At 45.0% G+C, this 27,177-nt stretch overlaps 4 protein-coding genes across 6 annotated transcripts; 2 read left to right on the top strand and 2 right to left on the bottom strand.

The window, feature by feature from the left end:
* Window positions 1-1,043: 1,043 nt before the first annotated feature.
* On the bottom strand, window positions 1,044-4,467 carry LOC123128269 (uncharacterized). Its single transcript, XM_044548238.1, has 9 exons — window positions 4,215-4,467; window positions 3,969-4,115; window positions 3,261-3,578; window positions 2,968-3,054; window positions 2,773-2,859; window positions 2,524-2,667; window positions 2,028-2,125; window positions 1,603-1,813; window positions 1,044-1,374 (listed from the first exon to the last, which is right to left on the bottom strand). Exons 1-9 carry the CDS (start codon window positions 4,228-4,230, stop codon window positions 1,283-1,285), a joined length of 1,200 nt encoding a protein of 399 aa, XP_044404173.1. The 5' UTR covers window positions 4,231-4,467; the 3' UTR covers window positions 1,044-1,282.
* Window positions 4,468-4,518: 51 nt separating this feature from the next.
* Window positions 4,519-8,038, top strand: LOC123128270 (H/ACA ribonucleoprotein complex subunit 2-like protein). Its single transcript, XM_044548239.1, has 4 exons — window positions 4,519-4,728; window positions 4,820-4,889; window positions 5,605-5,710; window positions 7,700-8,038. Exons 1-4 carry the CDS (start codon window positions 4,614-4,616, stop codon window positions 7,859-7,861), a joined length of 453 nt encoding a protein of 150 aa, XP_044404174.1. The 5' UTR covers window positions 4,519-4,613; the 3' UTR covers window positions 7,862-8,038.
* A 401-nt stretch (window positions 8,039-8,439) lies between these two features.
* Window positions 8,440-11,195, bottom strand: LOC123129672 (uncharacterized). Its single transcript, XM_044549742.1, has 3 exons — window positions 10,989-11,195; window positions 9,251-10,862; window positions 8,440-8,819 (listed from the first exon to the last, which is right to left on the bottom strand). Exons 1-3 carry the CDS (start codon window positions 11,193-11,195, stop codon window positions 8,440-8,442), a joined length of 2,199 nt encoding a protein of 732 aa, XP_044405677.1.
* Window positions 11,196-14,952: 3,757 nt separating this feature from the next.
* On the top strand, window positions 14,953-26,369 carry LOC123128268 (LRR receptor kinase SERL2). Of its 3 annotated transcripts, none has more exons than XM_044548237.1 (12): window positions 14,953-15,158; window positions 18,345-18,524; window positions 23,108-23,240; window positions 23,360-23,431; window positions 23,578-23,721; window positions 23,876-23,947; window positions 24,041-24,100; window positions 24,218-24,315; window positions 24,420-24,569; window positions 24,669-25,010; window positions 25,307-25,686; window positions 25,785-26,369. In XM_044548237.1, the coding sequence occupies exons 3-12, from the start codon at window positions 23,119-23,121 to the stop codon at window positions 26,103-26,105; spliced, it is 1,761 nt and encodes a 586-aa protein (XP_044404172.1). In that variant the 5' UTR covers window positions 14,953-15,158; window positions 18,345-18,524; window positions 23,108-23,118; the 3' UTR covers window positions 26,106-26,369. The 3 variants fall into 3 exon arrangements, with proteins under 3 accessions (XP_044404172.1, XP_044404170.1, XP_044404169.1); XM_044548235.1 differs by having other exon boundaries at window positions 14,963-15,158; window positions 18,342-18,524; XM_044548234.1 differs by lacking the exons at window positions 14,953-15,158; window positions 18,345-18,524 and adding an exon at window positions 22,114-22,879.
* The last annotated feature ends 808 nt before the right edge of the window (window positions 26,370-27,177 follow it).

Here is a 27,177-nt window from a genome sequence, read left to right as displayed (position 1 = left end):
TCTCTTATGCTCCAATCATGCCCTTACCTCAATCAAGCATGTTCTGCTTTAGTCTTTAGAGCTAGTGTCACTTGATTCTCCTCCACAACTTTCTTAAGTTCATCTTGCACATTCCTATGCTCAACCTGAAGCTTTCTTCTCCCATTAGATAACTCAAACTTTTCTTCAAGATGCTCAAGACTATCCCTAACTCTACATACTTTCTCACTTTCATACATGTCCCTAGTTGGTCGGTGCTTTCTTTAGTGTTCGTGGCCACTCTAAATCAACTCGTTGAATAAAATCACAACTTTCTCCTTCCTACAAATTAATAGAACAACATCTAGTTAACACAATTGATTGCATAAATTCCTACAACCTCGGACCAACATCACCTACATTGCCTATTCTGAACAAAACATAGTTCGTTCTCTAAGTATGGATGGATGAATGAATAATCAGTGGTCAAAATTCATAAAACTATAGAAATGGACAACTGATAACAAATAAATTCCTACTAGCTACACAACATTGTCTAACTGAAAAACACTAATTAACACAAAATACATTGTCTGGCTGAAGAATATTTAGTGGCCAAAGTAATTCATGAAATTGCCTTCTCTCTAAATGAACAGATCAACTGCATACACACCATGAACATGTCCTGCACATCCCAAAAACCTCCTGCATCTGTGCCATCCACAAAAAATGAAGACATGCATGGTATTGGGGATCTAACAAATCACAATTATGAAGCAAACTAGATGAAATTTAAAATCCCCAAATCACAACTACCCTTAACCCTAGAAATTAGAAATCAAATACTCACATCGCTACAATTCCGACCTATCCCCCATGAACCCAGGCAATTTTTCTGTTACTGAAATGAGTAGAGCGCCTGATTTTTCTGTTAAAAAGGAGCAGAAATAATTGACCAGTACGCTTGCATTAAAGCACAAGAGACACGGCACGGGTGCCGACTGCCGAGACATCATAATCCCCAGGAAGGCAGAACCTAAGCGACTGCCTCACCGACCACCTTCAGCTCCTCAACAGCACAAGTATTGATCCACAAAATGGGCCAGATAACCAATAATGCATTTGCTGCGAATGTTCAAGCCATTGTACACGACTGGCACAGTTCCCAGTCAAGAAGCATGGTACATTTGTCCAATGATGCAACATTTTCTGTCAAAAAAAGGAATGTGGTGCACGTTCAACATAGCAACCAAGCCAGCACTCCAGCGACGGCTGGTCTCGAGTGATGTGGAACGAACACTGCCTCTCCATGGAGGAGCCCCCTTCAAAATCCGTAAGGCTTGAATTTCCTTTGAGCCCGCAGCTGCTGTATCCTCTTCTTGTCCTGCTCGAACTTGCTCTGCAGCATCGCCAGCTCTGCACAACAAATACAGGTAAGTAGCTCTCCTAGCAGTTATCTGTGGCCACACTCAAGTTGCATAAAAATGCACCGAACAGAAAGTCACAAGACTGCCATGGCAAACTACAGCGCTGAACATAGTCTACATTCTAATGCATCATACATGTACTGAGCATTAGGAGTAATTAAAGTTAAACTGCACCAATGGTTAAATAGGGAATCCATAAAAATGCTTTTTGACATACCACTCATTTGAGCTTCTCGTTTCTGATGTCTGTAGAAGTTCCGACCAACTTCCTTGGGTTTCTTCTGAGCCATTTTCTCTTGCATTGCAGCCAGAGATACAGAGCCAACCGCTGTTCCAGTTTCAGCATCTGTAGTCTTCTTCCGACCCTTATGATGCATCACCACTGTCCACCCATCTTCTGCAGCTGCTGCCTCTCTTTCCTTCTTCTCCTGAATTAATCAAATAGGTACCACATGACAAAACAACAATGATGCAGTTGCTATGCCAAAACAAACATAGGGGAAATTCTTCCTGTAATAAATAACTTGTCTCAACTTGCAAAATAACTTCAGATATTCAATGAATATTTACGGAACAAGCTAGCTATAAATCAGGACAGTTGACTTCAGATTCTTGAATGTTCAATGAATGGAAAATACGCACCCGCTCTTGTTGTTCCTCATGTGCAGTTATAAACACATCTATATTTTGCTGCAAGACTTTCAAGCCTGGCCGCTTCTGTCTGTACTCCAAGATCCATTCTGACAAGACACCAGTCACACCACATATCAGTATTTGCCATTTTGGACTTTGGTGGATCAATTTGCAGGTTCCAGTATAAAAAGGAAAGATACATAAACACTGTGGAACTCATTTGAGCACAATATCAACTAATAAGGGCCCTTACAGTCCGCACTGCATATGATTAACAGTTAGGCTGATTGTAACAAGCTAGACTTATAGATCTGTAAGTTTCATGATGAAATTAGCTCGCATGAATCTTTTGATTTAAACAAGTCTAAGAAATGATATTCCTTGGAAGTGTATTTGGACACAATACATTCTGTCCTTTTCATTGTGGACACTAGACAGTGGGTCTTTATATATGCTAGTGAAATACATCTTTTCGGCAACAAAAAACCAGAAGTGTAGACATTACTTTTCATTCCTCTGGAACAGTCTTCATCGACTGATGCAATCTCAGCAACATTTGCGGTATCAACTTCATGCACCTCCAAATTGTCCTCTCTAACTGATACCTGCATATCTGTCCTGTTGACTTCCCCAGATTGCTTTACTTTCTCTGCGTCCAATGAAAAGAATGCATGTCAGGAAACACAAATATTTATGCAATAGAGAGCTGATAATTGAGAAAAACTTTGTTTAGGATAAAAGTACAGCAGCCTACTTGTCTTATTTTTCTTTCGTTTCTTTGCCTTTTCTGGTTCCCCAATGTCCATAACTCCACTCTCTGCTGCAACTTGGTTGACATCAGCTGCATAAATTATATGTACATCTACTGTTAGTGAAACAAAAATATTTATGCAACAGATAGCTGGTAATTGAGAAAAACTTTGTTTAGGATACAAGTACAGCAGCCTACCTGTCTTTTTTTTCTTTCGTTTCTTTGCCTTTTCTGGTTCCCCAATATCCATAACTTCACTCTCTGCTGGAAGTTGGTTGACATCAGCTGCATAAAATATATATGCACATCTATTATTAGTGAAAAGAAAATTTCAGGAATTACTATTTACCGATAAAAAAAAGGAAAAGGCCATAGTTGCTTGCACAGATGAAAAACTATTTGTCAAGAATAAATGTGAAAAATATCAACATTACTCATCATGATTGAAAGGTAGCACAGCAGACAAAGTGGCAACTCAGAAGCAATCTTACCGTTTAGAGTTTCTTCATCGAGATTTTCATGCAGGATATCATCTGCATCATTGGGCTCAACAGAGCTCTTCCCTTCCTTCACCTTCCTTTTCTTCTTCTTCAGCTTAAGTGTTCCAGCATCATTACTGTCCAATGGACTTTGTACCTCAACAGGACTTTTGCTTTCCTTTAGCTGTTTTTTGCTCTTCTTCTTCTTCAGCTTAGGTGTTGCCTCATCCTCATTGAGAGTCACCAAATTATGAGCCTTGGTACAACAGCTTGTTACTTTGGCATGCTTAATTTTCTTCTTTTGCTTCACCAATACAATCTTCTTGCTTCCTATATGTAAGAAGCAACGATAAGAGATAAACCATTATACTACAAGACATAGTTCCATTTCACGCTTTGACAATAGTTGTCAGTCATAAGTAGGGCCTAATAAACAACTCAAAGAGCTGGAACCAAAAAATTAACAAGCGCTCAGGAAATGAGACGGAACTCAAGCTATTTTGCCGTGCACATGAGACACCGATGAGTTCGAAGGTTATCAGAATGTCTTTTCTGTCATACCATTCTACGTTTCTACAACCGTGATTGACGATGTACCACTGGATCATTCTCTTACCCTTTGCTGGGGCGATGAATGGACATTTTTAAGCATACAAACTTCACTCTAGGATGGGCTTAACCCATAATTATCCAAAACAAAATGGCAGGGATTGCGAATACCTTCCGCGATAGCATGTCCGGCAGCGCCCTCGCTCTCAACGGCAGCATCTAAAACTCTATCCTTCTTCTTCTTCAGCTGCTTCCTCTTCACTCCAAGCCCAAGCGCCAGCTTCTTATCAACCTTGGCTTCCCGCGAGGCCTTCTTGTCTACAAAGCAGCGCATTTTTTTTACTTTCGCCTCACAAATTCGAACTGATTCAATCGAGAAGCAACAGGGTGCGTGCATAAAGGGGAAAGTTTCCGCACCTTTGGATTTGCCCATGCCGAGAACAAATCAGCAACGAAGCGTCCACGAGGAGGAACACGAAGAGAATCGGTGGAGAATAAGCCCTCGTCGGCGTCGGGCGGAGGCGCCGGCGGCGGCTGCTGGGTGTCGGCGTCCGGGAGGCGGGAGCTGCGAGGCGCGGTAGGGTTTGGGCGTCTCAATGGGGTTTCTTTCTACCGGGCTCAACTGCCCACGAGCATTCTGACAGGTGGGCCTAATTTGTTTCCGGGCCCGCATTCCAGTGGAAACACCTCCAAAGGCCCAAAGCCCCTTTTAATAGCGAGCGGCTTCGCGTGCCGAGTCCTAAAACCCTAGCTCCACCACCCACCTAAACCCGCGAAGTCACCAAGGCGGCGGCGGCGGCGGCAGCAGCAGCGGCGATGGGGAGCGACACGGAGACGGAGAAGAAGAAGACCCCGGTGGCGCTGGCCCCCATCGCCAAGCCGCTCGCCGGCAAGAAGCTCTCCAAGAAAACCCTCAAGCTCGTTCGCCGAGGTTCGTGTGATTGTCCCCGTTCCCTTTTTTGGCCCAAATCAAGCTTTCCTGGGTTCATTCATGATGTGGTTGTTGTCCGCGTGTTTGCCAGCCTCGGAGGCCAAGTGCCTGAAGCGCGGGGTCAAGGAGGTGGTCAAGAGCATCCGTCGTGGGAGCAAAGGGTTGGTATTTCCAGCTCTACTCGTTTACTGTATAGTCCCTGCTGGTAGGAGTAATTAGTACTCCTCTGTAAAGAAATATAAGAGCGTTTAGGTCACCACTTTAGTGATCTAAACCTCTTATATTTCTTTAGATGCAGTACACTGTAGTATGGTATTGTCCTAGAGAGCTCTGGGCTTAATTCCTCTGTCAGAACTTGTTGCTAAGTGTGGTGCGGGTGATACTTGGTAATAGCAATCAACCAAGGGCAGATAACTCTTCCCTGAAACATGTCGTGCATTTATTTGACTTGCTTGCAAGTTGTGTCTAGTAGTGTAGTGCATATGTCATGGAAAAGAATTCTATGAGACCAGGTCTCACGCGAGACCCATCCTGCTGAATGACACGTGGCATTCACAAATCACAAAGCATCCCCCACCCCCCACTTAAAATCAGGGGGTGGGGGGGAGATTAGATGCTTTGTGATTTGTGAATGCCACGTGTCATCCATCAGGACGGGTCTCACCTGCTAACCGTGAGACCTGGTCTCATATGTGTCATTTAAAACATCCATACAGTGTACATACTGAATGATTTAGTGTGCTACTCTTGTTGATGATGGGATTGCCCATTTGCCACTACATGAAGTCAAGGACTGGTTGTGTCATTATCTATGTTATGCATTCAGTGGCTTGACTTGCCTAATTTCATTGACACATATTGTTCTGTTTCATGCAGGTTGTGTGTAATTGCCGGAAACATCTCTCCTATCGATGTGATTACACATCTTCCCATACTTTGTGAGGAAGCTAATGTCCCATACATATATGTGGCATCAAAAGAGGTATGCTGCATTTTCGCTCCAATATTTATGTTTAGTTGGTTGTGATCAATGAGTTGTATCTTATCACGCATTTGCAATTACTGTGTCTCCTTATAACCTTAACAACCTAAAATCCTGGCCAGTTGATGCTTCATGCTATGATGACCAAGTCAACAAAGTGGTGCAACTGGCGCACATTTTTTCTTCATTTGTTTGGATCTTTCACATAGTTTTTATTTGGTTATTACTCCCTCCGTTTCTTTTTACTTTGCATATAAGATTTGGTCAAAGTCAAACTACACAAAGTTTGACCAAACTTATATAAAAAATATGAACATGCACAATACTAAAACTATATGGTATGAAAATACGTTTCATTGTGCATATGATAATATTGATTTCATATTGTGAATGTTTATATTTTTTTATAAAGTTAGTCAAATTTTACAAAGCTTGACTTTGACCAAACATTATATGCGGACTAAAAAGAAACGGTGGGAGTAGATTCTCACCATCAACTAATTGTTTGAACATCAAAAGAAAGCTCTCTTCTGTCTTTCTGATAGCTAGTAGTAATGCCCACGCTATCGAGTTGAAAGCTATTTGTTTTCTCTACTTTTAGTACCTTGCAATGTTCCCCTCCCTGGGCACATCACATTCTAAGGAGCACCATGTAGTTGTCTTATCATTTGCTTTTCAAGTGTTCTATTCAATTATCTGTGCTGGAGCTAATGAGAAAAGAAACATCTCTTGACATTTTATTTGTCCACTTTACTATAGCTGAATTAGAATCAGACAGTTTATGTTCTAAATCATATGTTTGCACCTTGCATTCTGTTGAGTCGATATAGACCTAAGATTGTCGCTTTACCAGCTTATCTATCAGTCTGACACAGAAGATCTATATTGGGTTAAAAAATGTTTGATAAGTGGAGTCACCCATTTGCCTCCGCATGCTCATTTGAGATAGCATGCATGTTTTCCTGATGTATATATTTGTAACTGTATTGCTGTACCAAGCCCACATCACAGGCCAACATAAATCATTTACAGGCCTGATGTTAAAAAAACTTGCATATTTGGCTTTACATATCTACTCTATTGTCCAGCGAAATATATGTCAGCAACCAGTGTGTCTTTATAACCACCTTGGTGTATTTTCCTTGCATTTTACTAAATAACGTGAGTAAACAAGGTAAAAAAATGTTTCTGTGGGAGAGCATAGCAACTAGGAGCATCATCACATAACCTTTCCCCGCGCCCGACACTAACCTATTTTTAACATCTAATTAGAGCGGGGAATCATTCCAATTAGGAAGTTAAGGTTGTTGCTTTTTATTTCACCAGAATTGGAGCCAGGCTCTATCCTTGCATTTTAATAAATAACGTGAGTGAACAAGTTAAAAAAAATGTTTCTGTGGGTGCATAGCAACTAAGGAGCATCACATAGTTGTCTTGTCAATTGCTGTTATTTTTCTTCCCAGTGTGTTGTCTAATTGAGAAAAAGGCACACCCTTTAAAATCCTTTTGCAAACTTAGGTACAACTGCCTTAGTACCTTACATGGGTCTTATCTCATTATTCTTCCCTATGGCCTACTCTAAGCTGGGCAGACCAAGATGGTTGCTGGCAGGTCTTGACAGCATAGGGTTCTTCATTGGGTTTGTATGTTGGTCCATTTTTGTTACCCATTTGCCACAGCACTACTCATTGTCTATGGTTTCCTTGAGAAGTCTGTCTTGCGCCTGTACATGGCCCATGTTACATGCAAGCGTGAAACCGTTCCAAGCCTGATGATGTTAAGAAACGTGACACATTTGGAAAGTAAAATGCATAGTATCAGCTACCAGTTATTTGCCTTCGTATCACCACAAAATTTGAAGGAATAATAACAAATATGATGGTGAAGCAGAGGAGATGGTCGTCGTATGTTGTGATTATACTTGCACTGATGGATGTCACTGTTGCCTTGAGATTAAGCTAATGTATTGTGGTTGCTTCCCTTTAACAGGAGCTTGCGACTGCGGGGACCACCAAGAGGCCCACCTGCTGCGTATTGGTGATGACCAAGCCAGCCAAGGGGGAGATCACTGAAGAGGTGAAGGAGAAACTGGAATCGGAATACAAGCAGGTTGTATCTGAAGTTGCTGAGGCTACATCTGCTTTGTTCTGAGAACATTTCCATGGGGAGGAACCATGAATATCTTTCTGTCTGTATTATGTAGCATGATTTTGTCACCCTATCCTTGTTAGTGATCGACGTGTTTATCAGGCAGCTTTAAGCATCGTGAGTCTGGTACTGTGCTATTCGGTTGGCGATTAGATAAAAAAATAGTGCACTATTAACTAATATCGGTGAGCAAATCGTTATCGTTGATGTTGCATAGATGTGATTACCTGAGCGCTCGAGCCATGTTCGCTTCTGTGGAGTAGCTAATATTAAAAATTGGTTGTCTGGGACCACCGAGAGCAAGCAATATCTTAGGGTTTTGATAGGAATGGGGAAAATGCAGTGCGAGGTGCCATGGATGTCCTACACAGAAATTCTGCAGTTGTGCTTTTGGACAAACACAGAAATTTTCTATGACTGATAGAGGATGTATAGTGGAAGTGGCATGAAACAGATGTTTCCAATAGGGGGAAAGAGAAGAAATGGATGCCTTTTTCATAGTTGGACCCTCTAAATTTTTGTAGTTCGTTTATGTAGCGTTTGGTTGATCACATTTTTTTTTGAAACACAAATGTATTCCATTACCCAGGCAAGCTGGACTCCCCAGCGACAAGTTTTTTTACATGGCTCGGAAACGGATCAAGCCAAATCTGATAGCTCTTCCGCTCCATGCATACACCATGAGCAGCTAAACAGTGTGCAGAAATATTACATGCCCGTGAGCAGGTTTCTACTTTACAAGATTGAAAAGCTGATTGCAACACTGCTCTTATCTCTTTAAACAGCACGCCTAGGCTTGAGTAGTCGTACAGGTCGCTTGTAATCGCCTGCTTTAGAGCAACTGCATCCGTCTCTAAGATGACTTTTTGGCACCCCATTCTTGACGCTTCATTCACAGCATAGAGCATGGCCAGAGCTTCAGCTTGTAGTGGTTCAACAACATTTTCCAAACTCCCTGCTCCTGCAACTAGTGCAATTCCATGATTATTTTTTATGGTAAAACCCTACCCTCCTGATTTAGTTGATAGCCTAAAGGCTCCATCAGTATTAATTTTAAGGAAATCATCAGGCGGAGGACACCAAACCTGGTTTACAGCCTGCACATTTTGCTCTGTTGCTTGATGTATTTTTTGTATTCCAACAAGTGCAGCTGAACTGAATATATAATTTCCTCTTCGGTCCTAATCCTTTCTCCTTGATTAGTTCTGTTTCTTTCAGACCACCATAACCACAAAAGGATGCATATTTTCAGACATTTTTCCTCTTTCATGTGCAAGATATCCTCCACCATCGAGATGGCATTTGGGCAATTGAGAAGTTGCATCCGACTTTCTTCCAACAATGCAGTTCTCCAAACGGCCTTGACAAATTTGCACTTTAGGAAACAATGACCTCCATCTTCATCCATTCGATGGCATAGTGGACATCTTGTATCCACTTCCATTCCTCTATTCTGTAGTTTCATTCTTAGAGGTGAGCTATAATGGGCCAGTCGCCATAGGAAGTGCAGGATCTTGTTGGGCAAGGGCAACGTCCATAGTTTCTTCCAAAATGTTATCCTATGCTGATCATTCTTACTTGATGACAAAGCTCCACCATGTGCAGAGTTCCTGGCTTGGTTTTCCAACACTACTTGATATGCAGATTTTACTGAAAATATACCCTTTTTGTCAAAATGCCAGGCAGGAGTGTCCTTAGCACCCTCTCGGATCGGAATTTGGACAATTACCTCTACATCTTCTTTGTTGAAAGTTTGATCAATCAGTTGTAAATCCCATGTGCCAGAGGTAGGGTCAATCAAATCTGAAACATTTGTGATAACATGGCTACCTTGCTGAGATGTTACTCTCCTAGAAACACCCCTTGGTAGCCAAGGATCTGCCCATATATTGATATTGCGTCCATCTCCTACTCTCCATATGATTCCACTTTGCAACACCTGCACTCCTTTCAAAATGCTTCTCCAACTATATGAAATGCCATCTCTTGGCCTCGCTTGTAACAGATTCTGATTTGGATAGTATTTAGCAGCCATCACTTGAGCGCATAGGGAAGATGGGTTTTGTAGCATTCTCCAAGCCTGCCTTGCCAACATAGCTAAGTTGAAAGAATATAGGTCTCTAAATCCCAGCCCTCCATCATTTTTGGGTTTTGTGAGCTTGTCCCATCCAACCCAGTGGATTTTATTTTCTTTATCCAATTGACTCCACCAAAACCTCGCAATCATTGAGCTGACATCTTCACACACAGATTTGGTGAGGTCAAAACATGCCATCGCATAAACAGGGATTGCTTGCGCTACAGCTTTGATGAGGACTTCCTTACCGGCCTTTGAGAGCAATTTTTCTTTCCCACCTTGTAACCTTTTCCATACTTTTTCCTTGATATATTCAAAAGCTTTGGTTTTTGATCTACCAATATAGCATGGTAAACCCAAATATTTTCCGGAGAAGCCTTCTATAGCAATATTTAGCTGATTCATGAGCTCCTCTTTGTCCTCCAGCTTTGTATTCTTGTTGAACAAGATGGCTGACTTTTCCTTATTTATAGCCTGGCCCGAGCAAGCTTCATAGGAGTCCAGAATTTGATTAAGCTCGCGACTGTTGTCGGCATTTACTTCTAAGAGAAGAAGTGAATCATCTGCAAAAAGAAGATGACTTATGCTTGGGGCTGTATTACATAATTTGATTCCTTTCAACCTCCCATTCATCTCAGCATTTTGTAACATGGCTGAGAAGCCCTCAGCGCATAAAAGAATGAGATATGGAGAGAGAGGGCCACCTTGACGAAGCCCCCTCTCAGGAATAATTATCTCTGTGACGTCCCCATTAACTTTGATTTGGTATTTCACCGTTGTCACACAATTCATCACGAGCTGCACCCAACTTCTATTGAAACCGAGTTTCAACATGATTCCTTGCAAGAACTTCCATTCAACTCGATCATAAGCCTTGCTCATGTCAAGTTTGATAGCAGCATAACTTACTCTTCCACCCCTCTTCCTCTGCAAAAAGTGAGTCATTTCATATGCTAAAAGAATATTGTCAGATATCATGCGTCCAGGCACAAATGCGCTTTGATTGGGGGAAATTATTTCAGGTAAAATGTTTTTTAATCTTCTGGTGATTACCTTTGATATTAGTTTGTAGACCACATTGCAGAGGCTGATGGGTCGCAAATCCTTCAATCTCTCTGGTCTAGTTGTTTTTGGAATCAGAACTATCATGGTGTTGTTCCACTCTTCAGGCATCTCACCACCTCTCAACACCTTGAGCACCTCCTTGGTTACTTGCTCTCCTACAGTGCCCCAGAATCTCTTAAAAAAGATTGCAGGCATGCCATCAGGTCCAGCAACCTTTAGATCACATTAGGCTCAGACAGGCCCGCGCCGAAGGAAAATGTGCTGTTTGGCCCATGAGGAACGCACGAATTGGTGTCACCGCCAGCCGATTCGGTCGGCCTCACCGCAGCGGCAAAACTCACGTCATCATTTCCCTTCTCTCGAGCTTTCCCTCCTGTGTGGAGCCACATCAGCGATGAGGTAAACAGCGCTACTCTCTGGCCATCGGTTGATGGGCGGCGGCAATTCGACTCCTCTTTTTCGACGTGTTCAGCGCCTCCACGGTTGCGCTATATAGCCAGCCTCACCGCAGTGGCAAAACTCCCGTCACCATTTCCCCCCTTGAGCTTTCCCACCGGCGCGGAGCCACATCGACGGCGAGGTAAGCGGCGCTAGTGCTCCGGCCACCAGTTGACGACGGCGGTGATTCGACGACTCCTCTTCTCCGACGTGATCAGTGCCTTCATGGCTTCACTATATAGCCAGCCTCACAACAGCAGCAAAACTCCCGTCACCATTTCCCCCCTCTCGAGTTTTCCCACCGGCGCGGAGCCACATCGACGGCGAGGTAAGCGAAGCTAGTGCTCCGGCCACCAGTTGACAGCGGTGGCGATTCAACTCCTTCTCTTCTCCGATGTGTTCAATGCCTCCTTCACGGCTGCTCCGATGGCATTTGTGAGTTCATTCACCCCCTTCTCTCTACTAGTTCTAGATAGATTTGTGAGTATGTGGTAGGAGTAGATCTGCCGATCTATGTAAGTGTGATGTTCTAGTAGCTAGTGGTGATGGATCTGAAGCATGCTAGGAGCTTTTTCATGTCGGCAACGATTGATTGCTAGTGGTGACGGATGGATTGGTAGTATGCTTGATGTGTAGTACTCCCTCCGTCCGGTAAAGAGTATACGTTTGGCTTCAAAATTTGTCCACAAAAGAGTGTACTTCTATCTTTCCAATGCACTTTAAAGTAGAAAAAAAATACTTCTCTCTCATCACACGGTAATTAAGACCAATAATAATCTACACATGATCTTCTTAATTTCTATATGCACTTAGCTCATTGGGGGTTGGTTAATTAAAGAGGAGAGAGATTGATGTCTTGCACTTTTCCAATGCATTTTTACTTGACTTCATAATTTGTCCTAAAATCTCTAGATGTACATTCTTCACCGGAAGGAGGGAGTATGCAAGTATTTGTGCTAGTTATTGAACTTCTTGCTATGATTTGAGCTGCTGTGTTGAACTAGATCATCCGTCTATGCATGTGGTAGTGCTCATTCGATTTGTCCATATGTCGTGTTCATTCACACTGTACATATTTAGTGGTAGTTCATATTGTCCATGTGTTGTGTGATGTGGTCTTGATGATGCTCCCGCTTGTAGGACATGAGCACGCAAGAGTTTAGTCAGGCCCTTGTCGTGTCCAAGAGCCAGTTCCCGGTGTCCTAAGTCAAGGACTCCCAGCCTCCCATCGACCAGATGCCCGTTGATTTAGATGTTTTCGAGGTGTCGGTTATGGTTCCTCCATTTGTGGCTTCAGCATTGGCTCAGCCCAGTGTTGCTACTCAAAAGTCGGCCACAAAGGATAAGAAGGACGGCAGGGGGAACTCCATGAAGTGGCAGCCTTTCCTGTCGACGCTCGTGCTTAACAAGATGTGTGAGATCGTAACTAGTGTGGCGAGGACTGACAAAGGCTTCAAGGAGGAACACTTGAACGTTGTTGCAAAGCAGGTGTTTGACTTTTATGGACAAGAGGTCACCTTGACCCAGGTCTACAACCACCTCAGCAAGTGGAAAGTGAGGTGGATCACAGTGTCCTAGCTCAGAGACCTGAACGGGGCTTTATGGGATAATGACACTTGCTCGATCATTTTGAAGGCAGAGCACTGCCAAGGCCACACCATGGTTAGCCACGAACCATGTCATTCTAAGTCACCACCTATTTAAGCCTTTGTAGCATGCCATTCTAACTAAACACTCTACTGTGTTTAATTCTTAGCTTCACCCCAAGCACGCACAGTTTCTCAATACACCCATCCAGAACTACCACCAGATGCAATAAATCTTCTCTTTTGCGCTGGCAACCGGCTAGCATGCCCTGGGCTCCAATCAGCCGCTGAACTCGCCTAGGCCCAAGTATCTAGACACCCAGGAGTCAGAGACCATCAACCTTGATGGTCCTGACAAGGATGGTGATCATGTTTCCGGTGCTTGATAGGAAGAGGAAGAGGGGAGCCTTGATGAAGGACGAGCTGACCGTCTTCACCAGCATGACTCAAGGCGTGAAGGAGGTCGCCACCGCCATCAGGGAGAGCAAGCCGGTCGACGTCCACCTTGAACTCTACATCATCGTCATGGACCAAGGCGGCTTCATCCCAGAGGCTCTCATGGCGGCTCTCAGCCACCTGCTGGACAACAAAGCCCAGGGGGTTGGGTTGTTGCCATGGGAGACGCCCATAGAGTGCTCTGGCTGAGGGCCTTGCAGGGCAAGCACTACTGCTAGTGTTGTTTCTGCTGGTGGTGACGGCGTGCATGATTCTCGACGGCGATGGCGATGTGATGACAACGACGATGTACATTTTGTGGTAGCTAGGGCTTGATAAACTCTTGATGTTGGCATGTATATTTCAATGAGGTGGTATATTAACCCCTCACGCCGATGGCAAACTTGCGGTGGTAGGACACCACCCTCTTTTGAATGTGGTGGTAGGATGACACCATAGTAGTGATAGGATGAACTTGCTATGCCATATGATCATGAATGCTTACTCATGTTTCATGTCTAGTGTTCTCATTGGCCATTGCTTGTTGCTTGGTCTGTTGCTCTTCTGCAATGCTAGAAAAAGTGATATGTGGTGTTCCACGTGAGGGTTTCAGGGGTTTACAGTTCATGGGAAGCATACAATACACAAGTGTCAGGTTACAACAACAGCTGCCATAGAGGGTTTAAGACAAGGCATGCAGCAGAGGATTTACTCCAAGGCCGTGCTCAAGCAGGCATGCAATGTTGAACTTGGAATTGCGGATCTACACTTTGGGCCGAAGAACTTCATCATCTTCGTCCAGTTCGTCATGGTTGTAGTATTGTTTTGTTGATGTGATTGGTGTGATGGTTTCTAAGGTGTAGTAGCGGGTAAGCTCACCATGAAGGGTACAAAGTGACTACACCTCTATACTCATATGCAACCAAACACCGTGCGCCAGTATAAGCACAGCCTATGCGAGCAAGCAAACACGGTGCATAGAGGTGTTACTACGATGCAGGCAGCCAAATAACATGCAGATCTATATAGATCCTAAAGGGATCTTCAGTTTGGATGGAACACCAAAAATACAAACAAAGTTATAGCAAAATAAAGAGAGCTCGCTTTAGATTCAGAGTTGTCTGCACGGACAAATGTAAATTGGTTTGGGTTTGGGGTTGGCACTTTTTGGCCCTCATCTGAGGCGCTGGAACACACGACACGGCGCACGTCTATGGAAACGGAGCTGCTAAAAATCAGTCGACCGAGTCTTCGCGAAGTCTCAGTCGACTGGTGAGCCGTCCGATCCGTTTGTTGCTTGTAGATTCAGGCTGGGTCATTTTTGTGCCTTTTTCGGCCTGTCTAAGGCGCGGTGGGCTCGGACTAGTCAGTTCGCCTTTTTCTACGTCGAAGCGCGGCCGAGGGTGAGCGTTTTGCTCTTTCGTGGGCTGGGCTTTTTTGTTTGTCTGTTTCTATCTTGATTTTTTTTCTCGGTCCGCTTTCTTCTTTTTGACGTTTGTTACAGGGGAGGGGAAGCGGCCACCGGTGGTAAATTAGAGGAGGGGAAGCTGCAGTCATTCGTCTCTATCCATTCCCCTCTCCCCCCCTTCTTTCTCTATCACTTTTTACCTCTGTCAAAATCTGAAGATCTCTGCAGCAAACGAAGGAATTGCTGTGCTGCTCAACGTCCAACGAGAGTATGGGGGACGCTGCTGATGGAGTAAGTGCTACCCCCCTCTTTTTCTTCCATCTTTGTTTTTCCATTTGATTTGTTGGACGAGAGTAGTAGATCTGAGGGAGTTTTGGGTTCCATTTTCTTGTTTTTGTTGGGCGAGAGCAGTAGACCTGATTTGAAGCATAGAATCGATCCTTTTTTTATTCAAGCAGTGATATGTAGAGTGTCCTCTTTTTTGTATGTGTTGAGGATTATTACTGACCCAGACCACCTCATTTTTTGTTACTGAACCCAAACCCAACCCCCCTGAAATCAGTAGCATGTTTTTGTGAAATCAGTAGAATGGCTGAGGATTCCTTTTTTGTTTGTGGAATACAGTGGCTCAGTCTGTTGTTTTTGTTATTTTTTAGATTGTTTAATGAAACCCCTACTTATTTTACTGGAATCAAGAGAGATACTTACTGAATCTATCATTAGGGGAGTGGGTATCTTCTTTTGTTTTTTCAGATTTTGTTATGGGACCCTATTCTTAATCAGTAGCATGTTTGTGAAATTACTGAACCCCACCCCCCTCATATATATTACTGAACCCAAACCCATCAAAATGAGTAGCATTTTTGTGAAATCAGTAGTATGTTTTGATTATTTTTTTGTTGAATGGAGTGGCTTAGTCTGTTGTTTTAGTTTTAGTTTTTTAGATTTTAATGAAACCCTATTTTTGTTTACTAGAAAAAATAGAGATAATTTACTGAATCTATCAATAGAGAGTGTGGTATCCTTAATTATTTTGTTTTTTCAGATTTTTCATATGGAACCCTTTTTTATTAATGAGTAGCATGTTTTTTGAAATCTTTCCCCTGTAATAAGTTACTGAATATGTCACTAGGTAGGAGGGGGCATGTTCATTTGTTTTTGTCATATTTCTGGCTGAAACTGTATTAATCAATAGCATGTTCAAAACTCTCTTGTTTTTCTGGAATATAAGAGAATGATTACTAGATTGAAGCATAGAATCTGAGGGCATATTTTTTGTCCAAATTTTTTTATTGATTGAAATGTTTGTGTGCCTAATTCAGTAGATATGAGGGGATCTTTTTGATTCGGATTAAGTTCAGAGTACTTGTCTTCTAACTTGGTCGCAATTGTGGGGATCTTTGTTTTTGTCGGAGGGGGCGGCGTCGAGAGAGAGAGAGGAGCCTAGTTGCATGCTCAACTTTAGGCATGCAACTGCATGTCTTATAACTTGGTTGCAACTCGAGTTTTCATTTTTGTTGTACCAGTAGAGGGGCCAGTTGCATGTCCCACAAAGGCACGCAACTACATATCTTCTAACTTGGTCGTAACTGGGAACCTTTGATTTGTCGGAGGGGCGGCGCTGAGAGAGAGGGGGACAGTTGCATGGCCCACACTAGGCACGCAACTGCATGTCTTTTCCCAACATGGTCGCAATTGCATGTCTTATAACTTGGTCTCAACTCGAGTTTCATTTTTTGCTAGATGAGGAGAGGGACCAGTTGCATGTCCCATACTAGGACACGAAAAAGCATATCTTCTTACTTGGTCGCAACTGGGGGACCTTTGTTTTTGTCGGACGGGGTAGCGTCGAGAGAGATAGGCCCAGTTGCATGTCCCACAACAGGCACACAATTGCATGTCTTCTAACTTGGTCGCAATTGGGTGGGCCTTTGTTTTTTGTCGGAGGGGGCGGCGTTGAGAGAGAGGGGCCAGTTGCATGTCCCACATAGGCACGCAACTGCATCTATTGTAACATGATCGCAACTAGGGACCTTTGATTTGTCGGAGGGGCGGTGTCGAGAGAGAGGGGGCCAGTCGCACGCCCCACACTAGGCACGCAATTGCATGTCTCCCAGCATGGTCGCAACTGCATGTCTTATAACTTGGTTGCAACTCGGTTTCAATTTTTGTTGTACGGGGAGAGGCACCAATTACTTGTCCCACAACAGGCACACAACTGCATGTCTTCTAACTTGGTCGCAACTGGGGACATTTGTTTTGTCGGAGGAGGCGGCGTCGAGAGAGGGGGGCCAGTTGCATGTCTTATAACTTGGTCGCTACTCGGCTTCCATTTTTCTTGTACGGGGAAAGGGGCCAGTTGCATGTCCCATAATAGGACACGCAACCGCAGTCTTCTAACTTTGTCGCAACTAGGGACCTTTGTTTTGTCGGAGGAGGCAACATCGAGAGAGAGGGGGCCAGTTGCATGTCCCACACTAGGCACGCAACTGCATGTCTTCTAACTTGGTCGCAACTGGGGACCTTTATTTTGTTGGAGGAAGAGGCGTCGAGAGAGAGAGAGAGAGAGAGGGCCAGTTGCATGTCCCACACTAGACACACAATTGCATGTCTTCTAATTCCGGCATGGTCGCAATTGCATGTCTTATAACTTGGTCGCAACTCGACTTCCATTTTTTTGTTGTACGGGGAGAGGGGCCAGTTGCATGTCCCACACTAGGCACGCAACTGCATGGGTTCTAACTTGGTCATAATTGGGGACCTTTATTTTGTCGGAGGGGGCTAGTTGCATGTCCCGCACTAGGCACATAATTGCATGTCTTCTAACTTGGTCGCAATTGGGGGGCCTTTGTTTTTGTCGGAAGGGGCGGCGTTGAGAGAGATGGGGCCAGTTGCATGTCCCACTACAGGCACGCAACTGCATGTCTTCTAACTTGGACGCAACTGGGGGACCTTTGTTTTGTCGTAGGAGGCGGCGTCGAGAGAGGGGCCCGTGTTGAGTGATGCCAACAAATGGTGCAAATTGGCATATTGTAACAGTTCGTCTTGTATGTCGTGCCAAAACTCAAACAATCACCATATAACTGATACACTTTTATCGAGTAGCCATCCGACCAGGATAAGCACAACACCTTGTTGATGTCCTCATCAGCAACTTTGAATGCATAGTAGAAATTTGTGTATAACACAAGCTGGAAGCTGCAGAGTTTTATAGATGGCCATGGTTATAACATATCAGAATAGAAGATGCATAAGCAATCATCAAAGTTTCACCTGTTCTTGTTGTCCTGTTTTTATAACACAAGCATCAGTGAAGTTTGTGTTTTTGATAAAAGGAACTAAAATTGTCTGATGATTTGTGCTAGTGGCTATAATGTTTGTCCAGTTCATATCCTTAGTTTTTTCTGCCTTTTTTTTGTTTTTTAGTCCCCTTGTTCACAACACTAATGTCACATATACATTTTGTGAATACAGCAGCACACGAGCACTGACACGGATGAGAAAGGAAGCGACCCTGAAAATAAAACAGACAACTAAAATGCAGAAGGCAAAGAGCGATGTCTTGGAGATCCAGCGTTAGAAGAGAAAGGATATCATGAAGAAATCACTGACACAGAAGCATGAGAGGGTTCGCTTTTTGAAGAAGTTGCTACAATGGTTAGTAACCTTTTTCTATAAATATTCATGATTTTTTTAGTTTTATTTAGTTGAAACAGTGGGTTAACTAGGTAACACAGGATGTTAACTAGCTGTGTCGCCGTGTCTCCATACTCATGCTAAAGTTTAAACTAGCTAATACATGAACTTTTGTTAACTAGCTACTTAATGCAGGGAAGTTAACCAGCCGTGTCAACATGTCTATGTATTCTTGTTGAAACTAGGAAGAGGAGCATCTGCAAGCTGCTAGTCAACTTTAGTACTAAAATACATCTATAAGTTGATCTGATCAATTCCATGAACAATGGACAGCACGGTTCTGTTTAGCTAGCTCTGAACAGCAACTCCCCTCCTCGTATGTACATTCATAATTTTTTTGTATCGATATTGGTTGGGCCTGGCCTCCAACTTTTTTGTTCAATAACTTTTTTCGAATGTGTGTACAAACAAACAAACAAATCATAACCCAGCCCATCCCAAAGTAGCAAACAAACAAACAGAAAACGAAAATAAGCCCAGTTTCTAGCCGGATACAACCTAGCAGTACAAGAGCTAGTAAACAGGCCTAATCTACTCGTGATGACGTCAGCCGACTGAGACCTAGACAGATCCCTATGGAAATAGCTGTGGCACGGACACATGGAAATAGCTTTCGGGCTATCATGCTTGGAAGTTTGTGTGAAATGAAGGACAAAATCTGGATAAAGGCTCTCGAATTCCAGCGAATCTTATTCTGTACATACATACATACATACATACATACATACATACATACCATGCAATCATCTACTAGCTGGACACCTGTCTGCTCCGGTTACATCAGCCATTGTCATCATCATCAGAAACCAAAACAACCTCAAATCACAAAGGGACTGTATTTTTCCGCTCTACGGGGCAAGAAAGCGCAAACGGAACCAAATTAGGCCGGCAGGCTTACATGAAAAGACGGGGAGCGGAGGCGGGAGAGCCTAGTGCCAAGCATGTGCAGCGAGCCAAAGGCACGCCCCTCGAGCTTCCCAACTGCCACAGTACTACAGTAGTAGTACCACCACAAACTAAAACCCCATTTGTGTACCACACCACCCATCCCTGTTCCGGCCAAACATGCTACTACTACCGGTGGATTTGGGACGCTAATGCGTGGACAAACCCGAAGGTGCACAGATTCTCTCGGGATAGCCACGCTCTCGCCTCGCTGATGCCCGAGTAAGGCCAGTTCTTTTGGGCGATTCTCCCGGAATCGCCCCCTCCCTAGCTTCTTTCAGAATCACCACTTCATATATTTTTTACAATCCTATTTAGTTAAGGTCTAATTATCTAGGATTGTAAAAAATATATAGAGTGGTGATTCTGGGAGAAGCTGGGGAGGGGGACGATTCTGGGAGAATCGCCGAAAAGGACTGGCCCTAAGACACCGGCATAAGGCCTCTTGGTCGCCTGGTCACGTGTACTTTGGGGCTAAAATTAAAAGGGGTTACTGAAGCTGCCTGCGTTTGGCGTAGCGTGATGAGAGGTGAGCTCGACTCTCAGAGACCTTGATGGTTCCCTGCCATACAAGTTAGGACAAAAAGAAATACAGTATATGTTGAGAGATGTACTTATAGCACATCAAGGCGCCTTGTTTGAGCCTTTGTCATGCACGATCCGTCGACATCTTGGCGAGATCAAAGCGGCTCCAAAAATGGCCCGTCGACGCTGACAGTTTGCGTGACGTCTTGGCTGTGCAACTGGGGCTTCGGTGGTGGTCAAAGGCAACCGCTTTGTACCGCCCGGTGATGGACGATCACACATTTCACACTCACTCACACACACACAAGATGAGCAGCAGCATCTTTGGCTGATGGGCTTGGTCGCCCTAGCTAGCCCAGTCAAACACAGTATGTGTGCATGCAGGATGATGACATTAGCAACGGCAGTGGATGCACTGAGATTCATAGCGTGGGGACTGTGGGCGCAAAGATCTTCTGCTACTGTACTGTTCTGTACAGCCTGAGCATGTAGCAGTGCTGGCTAGCCGGGCAGATGTGAGTGTACGTCGTATATTCACACAGATACGTCTTCTTTCTTTCTTTTTGTTTGTTTATTATGTGTGTGCCCTGACCTTAAAATATGGCTGGTGTGCTAATTGTCTTGGTTGCCACTAAGTGCCATCATTCAGATCAGACGGCAAGGAAAATGTAATAAATATCAAAAGCTCATCTCCGAAAAAGCGGAAAGCCGATCATGCGGACCTGAGGAAAACACAGATTTGGACAGGCATTATGATCCCATGCCCCCTTGCTCCGAGCTTTATCGGACACGCTTAATTTCTTCCGCTAGTGCGTGCATCCAGAGCTTCGAGGGGGCAAGCTGTGTCTGAAATTACCCAATAATTATGCCGCCTTTTTTCTCTGTTTAAGGGTGGCATCTCATGAGTGTTCATAGTCATAGGGATAAGCCCGGAGATGGTCTTTTGATGGCCCCGTATACGTACGTTTGTGCAGTCTTTCTACTATAGCACACGTACACGGGGCATACACAAAACACAAGGAAAAGCGGGCGGGAAAAGGGGAGAGAGGAAAAGGTGTGGTGTAGGGGGAGGGGGAGGGGGGGCAAAGGCAGCACAGCAAGGCAAGGCAAAGCAAAGCAAAGGCAAAGCACCCCTCATTTCACTGAAAAGAGAGGTCACGTCTTTCGTGCTCGTGCTAGCTAGACTGCAATGATTTCTGGCCCCGAGGAGGGAGGGGGTATGGGCATGGCCATTTGATTTCTGGCCAGGCCTCCCTCCCTGCCGTCCCTGTGGAGAGAGAGAGAGAGAGAGAGAGGTGGCGCATCATCAGAATAGGTCACCATCCCCCTAAACATCACCCCAAATCTTCTGAATTGGTTGCCTCAGGCACAGCTTGTACTCCACCACACATCAGTACATACACATACATGCCATGCTTGCTTCTGAATCACAAGTAAGTACCATGCGATGCATGACATGACAAGGCCTAGCAAGTAGTATGGGCGGGCTGCCATGGATTCCATATCATATTCGAGCCGCGAGGAAAATACCTGCCATTTGCCCGGGAAAAAAGCTTTGCCTCCACCACCGGGTGCCTCCGCAGCCATCCATCCATCCATCGATCTATCCTGTGGAGTACTCCTTCCTCTCCTACATGGCACTGTTCATATGATGCCGCCTACTGATTTGATACGAACTGAGCTGATGTGCGCGAAGCACCACCCAGCCACCCAGGAGGGACGCTCGCCTTCTACAGTAGACGACAGCGCCACCGGATGACGGCTTGCGTTGTGTTTATCTTCCCGACTGTCACTGGGATTTCACTCGCTTTTACCACCACCTAATCTGATCCTCGATTGATTGATTCTCCATCCGTAATGCATGGTGACCAAGGTTCCCTTGTCCATTTGCTGCACACACTTCAGGCAGGCCGGGCGGGAGGGAGGCGCTTCCTCCCTGTCACCTTCCGGGCCTTCCTCCGGCCAAAGATACTTTTGATCCCTTGTTTATTCCCCCCAATGGAATTGGCGCGCTGACACACGCCTCCCGAGCCCCTTGTCCAGCCGCGGAATTCTTTTGCCGCAAGAATCCCTCAAAGGTGTTGGCCGCCGGCCGTGGTGGTCTGTGACAGTCAGTCGTGGCGCAGTACAACCACGCTCTCCTCCGATAAAGCTAATGCCTTTCTCGGATGGGATCAATACTAATCTGCTCCTTTTAGGGTAGGATTAGCCTAGGCCACTCGAGTTAGCAGCCCACTCTCACTGTTTTTCACAAGTACTAGCTTGGGTTTTCACACAGGCCCCGAGAGAGAAGGCCAGGCCATAAAAGGGTGGAAAAGAAGAATTTTCTCGCCTCCTCCCTTTGCCTTGCTCCGATATTGAGGTCCCTCCAATATTCTACTCCTACTCCGACGAGCGAGCGAGCAGGGGCCAGGCGGCAGGCATGTCTGCCCCCTCCCTCCCTCCCCTGCTTTTGTACCTTTGCTTGGAGCCAGAGCGCAGGCATCTTCCTTTGTGTCATTTGCTGCTGACAACACATCAGAGGTGAGTGAGGTGAGGTGAGAGGCATCCCTCCCTCCCTCCCTCCCTCCCTGCCCACTGCCGCTGCCACTGGCAACTTCACTCGACTGCTTGTGCGAGAAGAAAGGCTGCGAGCGCGCTTCCTTTCCTTGGCCTCACCCTCGCCCTTTGCTTGCCTGCTTCCATGTTTGAACACACACCAGCCAGCAGCTCCTAGCCAGAGAGAGAGAGACCTTCCCTGCCAATGGAGGCGGTTCCCCTGCTGCTGCTGCTGCTCCTCTTCTCCTCCCCTCTCGCGCCGGCGCCGGCCAACGGCCTCCTCTCGCCCAAGGGCGTCAACTATGAAGGTTAGTTGATGATGCTCCTTCCTCAAATCAAGAGCCCTACTGGTTATTCTTTGGCGTCTGTGTGTGTTTTCTTTGGTTTTCTTGCATTGGAGCTCGCCACCTTGTTTTGTTTGTATTGGATTCTTCTCCCGGACCAAGAACTACTGGCTCTTCTTCCTTTGTTTGTTCCTCTTGCGCTGGCGACTGGTGTGTGACACACTGGCAATCTCTCTTCTGTTCTACTTGCAGTGCAAGCTCTCATGACGATCAAGAACTACCTCAAGGATCCCCATGGCGTGCTCAAGAACTGGGACCAGGACTCGGTGGATCCTTGCAGCTGGACCATGGTCACCTGCTCCCAGGAAAACCTCGTCACCGGCCTGTAAGTTTCCTGTCGCGGCTAGGCCATGGTTCCATCACATAGCAATCATTTCCGTCGCAAGTTTTCCTTTGGATCCTAACCCTTTGTCATCTCTCTCCCGTTTCAATTTGTTCTCTCAGGGAAGCCCCAAGCCAGAACCTCTCTGGCCTGCTCTCCCCGAGCATAGGCAATCTGACCAATCTCGAGATAGTGTGAGTTTCTCCTGCCATCATTAGCCTTGCAAACCACCACTGTATGTCTGTTCCTTTTTCTCTTGAGAACACATGGGAGTATGCTTCTTTTGGGCTGGAAGAGATCTTCCTTACCTTTTCTTCTCTCCCTCTTCTCTTGTTCACAGCCTGCTGCAGAACAACAACATCAATGGCCGAATCCCGGCAGAGATTGGCAGGCTCACGAAGCTTAGGACGCTTGATCTCTCCAGCAACCACTTCTCCGGCGAAATCCCCGGCTCCGTGAGCCGCCTCAGGGACCTCCAGTACTTGTGAGTGCCCTTCTCTTCTACTGTGCCACTGCCAGCCATGAATGAATGATAGAATACTCTGAAGGTTTCCCAATCATGGCCTGTTGTTCCAACATGAGCCATGATACATGCCAGTGGCTCTTCTCATTGTTTGCATTGTGCTGCCTGCTAACAGGAGGCTCAACAACAACACCTTGTCCGGCGCATTCCCTTCGTCGTCGGCTAATCTGTCGCACCTTGTTTTCTTGTGAGTATCCTCTGCTTGTTTTGCTGTTGTTATGTGGTTGTGTACTGCTCTGTGGTGCTCTGCTCACTGTCAGACGGACTTCCCAATTCTCAGGGATCTGTCCTACAATAATCTGAGCGGTCCAGTTCCAGGGTCTTTGGCAAGGACATTCAAGTAAGGCCGCAGTACTGCTGTGTCATTTTATCTTTGACCAAAGTACCATCTCCAGTGGAGACATGTTTACCATAAATAAGACTGACCTTATGGGAAAATTAATTGGTTTTCTTGCAGCATAGTAGGGAATCCACTGATCTGCGGAGCAGCTACAGAACAAGATTGTTATGGAACTTTGCCCATGCCGATGTCCTACAGCCTGAATAACACACAAGGTTTGCTCAGTCAGTCGATCTCATCCATCGATGATTAATTTCTACCCTGCACTGATATCATATAGATGGTAAGTGTTGTAATAACAACTCTTTTTACAAAAAAGGTACCATACTGCCAGCAAAATCTAAGAGCCACAAAGCCGCAATTGCATTTGGTTCTACGATAGGCTGCATCAGCATCCTTTTCCTAGTTACGGGATTGCTGTTCTGGTGGAGGCATAGGAAAAATCGGCAGATTCTTTTCGATGTCGATGGTAAGTAAAAAGTCTAAAATTACTCACCGAGCTGATAATGGCCAGATGCTTGTTTTGCTTGGGTGGAATCAGTTACTGAGCGTGTTGGTTATTTTGCAGACCAGCACATCGAGAACGTAAACCTTGAAAACCTGAAGAGGTTTCAGTTCAGAGAGCTCCAGGCTGCAACAGAGAACTTCAGCAACAAGAACATGATAGGAAAAGGCGGTTTTGGAAATGTTTACCGAGGGAAGCTCCCAGATGGAACTATAGTAGCAGTCAAGAGGCTGAAAGATGGAAATGCCGCAGGCGGGGAATTGCAATTTCAGACTGAAGTCGAGATGATCAGCTTGGCAGTGCACCGGAATCTCCTTAGGCTCTGCGGGTTCTGCATGACTGCAACCGAGAGGCTACTGATCTATCCATACATGTCCAATGGAAGTGTTGCATCACGCCTGAAAGGTAAAACACATCAGAATTTCAGGATGGTTGTTTCTTAAAACATAAATCTGAATAATCACAAGCTAGTGACATAGCCACCATTCATCAACAGATATAAGTTGGTCTTGAAGGATTATTTTTTTCTGAGTAACTGACATTCTGCCAATGCTCGTTCGAAACTTCAACTTGAAAAAATGATTACAGAAAGATTTGCATTTGATTCTCACATTATATTTCTTCTCCTTTGGGCATAGCTTTAGAACAAAGAATCCCACATGACCAGATATTAAATTTCGTTCTTACATAACCAATTACAGGGAAGCCACCACTGAACTGGATCACCAGAAAGGGAATAGCCCTCGGTGCAGCAAGAGGCCTACTATACCTGCACGAGCAGTGTGATCCCAAGATCATCCACAGGGATGTAAAGGCAGCAAATGTACTGCTCGATGACTTCTGTGAAGCAATTGTTGGAGATTTTGGGCTTGCCAAGCTCCTGGATCACCGTGACTCGCATGTCACCACAGCTGTGAGGGGAACTGTAGGCCACATTGCCCCAGAGTACCTCTCCACGGGCCAGTCATCTGAGAAAACTGATGTCTTCGGCTTCGGGATCCTGCTGCTAGAACTGATCACCGGGCAGACTGCACTTGAGTTTGGAAAGTCATCAAATCAGAAGGGAGCCATGCTTGACTGGGTAAGATCATTGTCATACTCATATGGTACAGTGTGGTTTCATGCATATGATCTCATCATACTAGAGGTCTTACTTATATGGCATTGGCTTCTATTCAGGTGAAGAAGATGCACCAGGAGAAGAAGCTCGACGTGCTTGTCGACAAGGGACTCGGAAGCAGTTACGACCACATTGAGCTAGAGGAGATGGTGCAGGTGGCGCTGCTGTGCACCCAGTATCTCCCCGGTCACAGGCCAAAGATGTCGGAGGTGGTCAGGATGCTCGAAGGTGACGGGCTCGCAGAGCGGTGGGAGGCGTCGCAGCGTACTGACTCGCACAAGTTCAAGGTGCCTGACTTCACCTTCGGGCGTTGCTACTCCGACCTGACAGACGACTCGTCGTTGCTGGTGCAAGCAGTTGAGCTCTCTGGACCGAGATGATAACACGACAGAGAGTTGAAGAAGGAAACATCATCAGTTGTTTCCAGCAGGACCTGTACAGCAAAACCTGCTTAAAATGGCAAACAACATAATGTAGCCAACATCTAATGATGCATTCTGTCAGGAAGTGTAGCACATCTCAGATGAACTGTACAAAGAAGAAGGGCACAACCTAGTTATCTAGGCATGGTATATTTTACATTAACAGATTCTGTAAACTGTTGGTACAATAAAGATGACAGAGCAATATTTTTTGAGATGCAAGTTTTGGTCCTTTTTCCCCCTTTTGTAAAATTGTTGCCATTGGATTGCAACAACCTGGCAGTGTCATGTTGTCTTCAACTGATAGAGGTCCAAACTCTAGTATACTTATTTCCTTTGTACTCCCTCCGTTCCTAAATATTTGTCTTTTTAGAGATTTCAAATGGACTACCACATACGGATGTATATAGACTTGTTGAAATCTCTAGAAAGACAAATATTTAGGAACGGAGGGAGTAACTTATAATCTAGCAAATCTTTGTCAAGAAAGTAGTGAACATGCTATGTGCATTTCCATCTCAATGCAACTGACATCATAACTTGATGGCAAAGATCTGCATTAATTTCTCTAGAAAAGAAGATCTGCATCAAATACAGCAGCAAACAAAAGAACAGGCATGAAACAACCACAGCAAATGGAATGAGGCTCTTGAGTGATTTTATGTTCCACCAGCATTGTCAGTGATATTGCCATGTTGACTTCTTGACAAACTCCACAGAGTCAACCCAGCATTGGACCATATTTCCTCGCTCAGCCACTGTATGATAGTGCAGGAATGTGGCTCGGGTGCAAGCTATTTTAATTCATATAGCTGGAATTTTGTGGATAGGTTTGGTTTGCGTTACCAGAAGGCCGTTCCAGGGCAAAGAGCTTCCAGTTTTTATTTGATGTGTTAATTCTATGTGGGGCACGGCTAAATAGTAGTCGCCCGTTAGAAAAGAGCAGTACGGTCACTTGAAGGACAGAACGAGCAGGCGACACGCTCCAACCTGGTTTTTCCCCCCTTTTTTTCTCCCTTCCGTTTCCAAT

The sequence above is a fragment of the Triticum aestivum genome, chromosome 6A (genome assembly GCF_018294505.1).
Source record: "Triticum aestivum cultivar Chinese Spring chromosome 6A, IWGSC CS RefSeq v2.1, whole genome shotgun sequence".
Lineage (NCBI taxonomy): Eukaryota > Viridiplantae > Streptophyta > Magnoliopsida > Poales > Poaceae > Triticum > Triticum aestivum.
Note: the sequence above shows the minus strand (reverse complement) of the source record. Positions and strands in the feature narration are given on the sequence as shown.

Bases quoted from the DNA above. Each gene is read 5' to 3' on its own strand.
- LOC123128269 (XM_044548238.1), bottom strand. The intron at 3,055-3,260 runs GTAAGATTGCTT...TATTTTATGCAG, and splicing joins CGATGAAGAAACTCTAAACG to CTGATGTCAACCAACTTCCA. The intron at 2,668-2,772 runs GTAGGCTGCTGT...CATTGGACGCAG, and splicing joins ACGAAAGAAAAATAAGACAA to AGAAAGTAAAGCAATCTGGG.
- LOC123128270 (XM_044548239.1), top strand. From the start codon at position 4,614: ATGGGGAGCGACACGGAGACGGAGAAGAAGAAGACCCCGGTGGCGCTG. The intron at 4,890-5,604 runs GTTGGTATTTCC...TGTTTCATGCAG, and splicing joins ATCCGTCGTGGGAGCAAAGG to GTTGTGTGTAATTGCCGGAA. The intron at 5,711-7,699 runs GTATGCTGCATT...TCCCTTTAACAG, and splicing joins TATATGTGGCATCAAAAGAG to GAGCTTGCGACTGCGGGGAC.
- LOC123129672 (XM_044549742.1), bottom strand. From the start codon at position 11,195: ATGCCTGCAATCTTTTTTAAGAGATTCTGGGGCACTGTAGGAGAGCAA. The intron at 10,863-10,988 runs GTAATCACCAGA...CACTTTTTGCAG, and splicing joins TCTACAAACTAATATCAAAG to AGGAAGAGGGGTGGAAGAGT. The intron at 8,820-9,250 runs GTCATTGTTTCC...CACTAGTTGCAG, and splicing joins TCGAATGGATGAAGATGGAG to GAGCAGGGAGTTTGGAAAAT.
- LOC123128268 (XM_044548234.1), top strand. From the start codon at position 22,777: ATGGAGGCGGTTCCCCTGCTGCTGCTGCTGCTCCTCTTCTCCTCCCCT. The intron at 23,241-23,359 runs GTAAGTTTCCTG...TTGTTCTCTCAG, and splicing joins GAAAACCTCGTCACCGGCCT to GGAAGCCCCAAGCCAGAACC. The intron at 25,011-25,306 runs GTAAAACACATC...AACCAATTACAG, and splicing joins TGTTGCATCACGCCTGAAAG to GGAAGCCACCACTGAACTGG.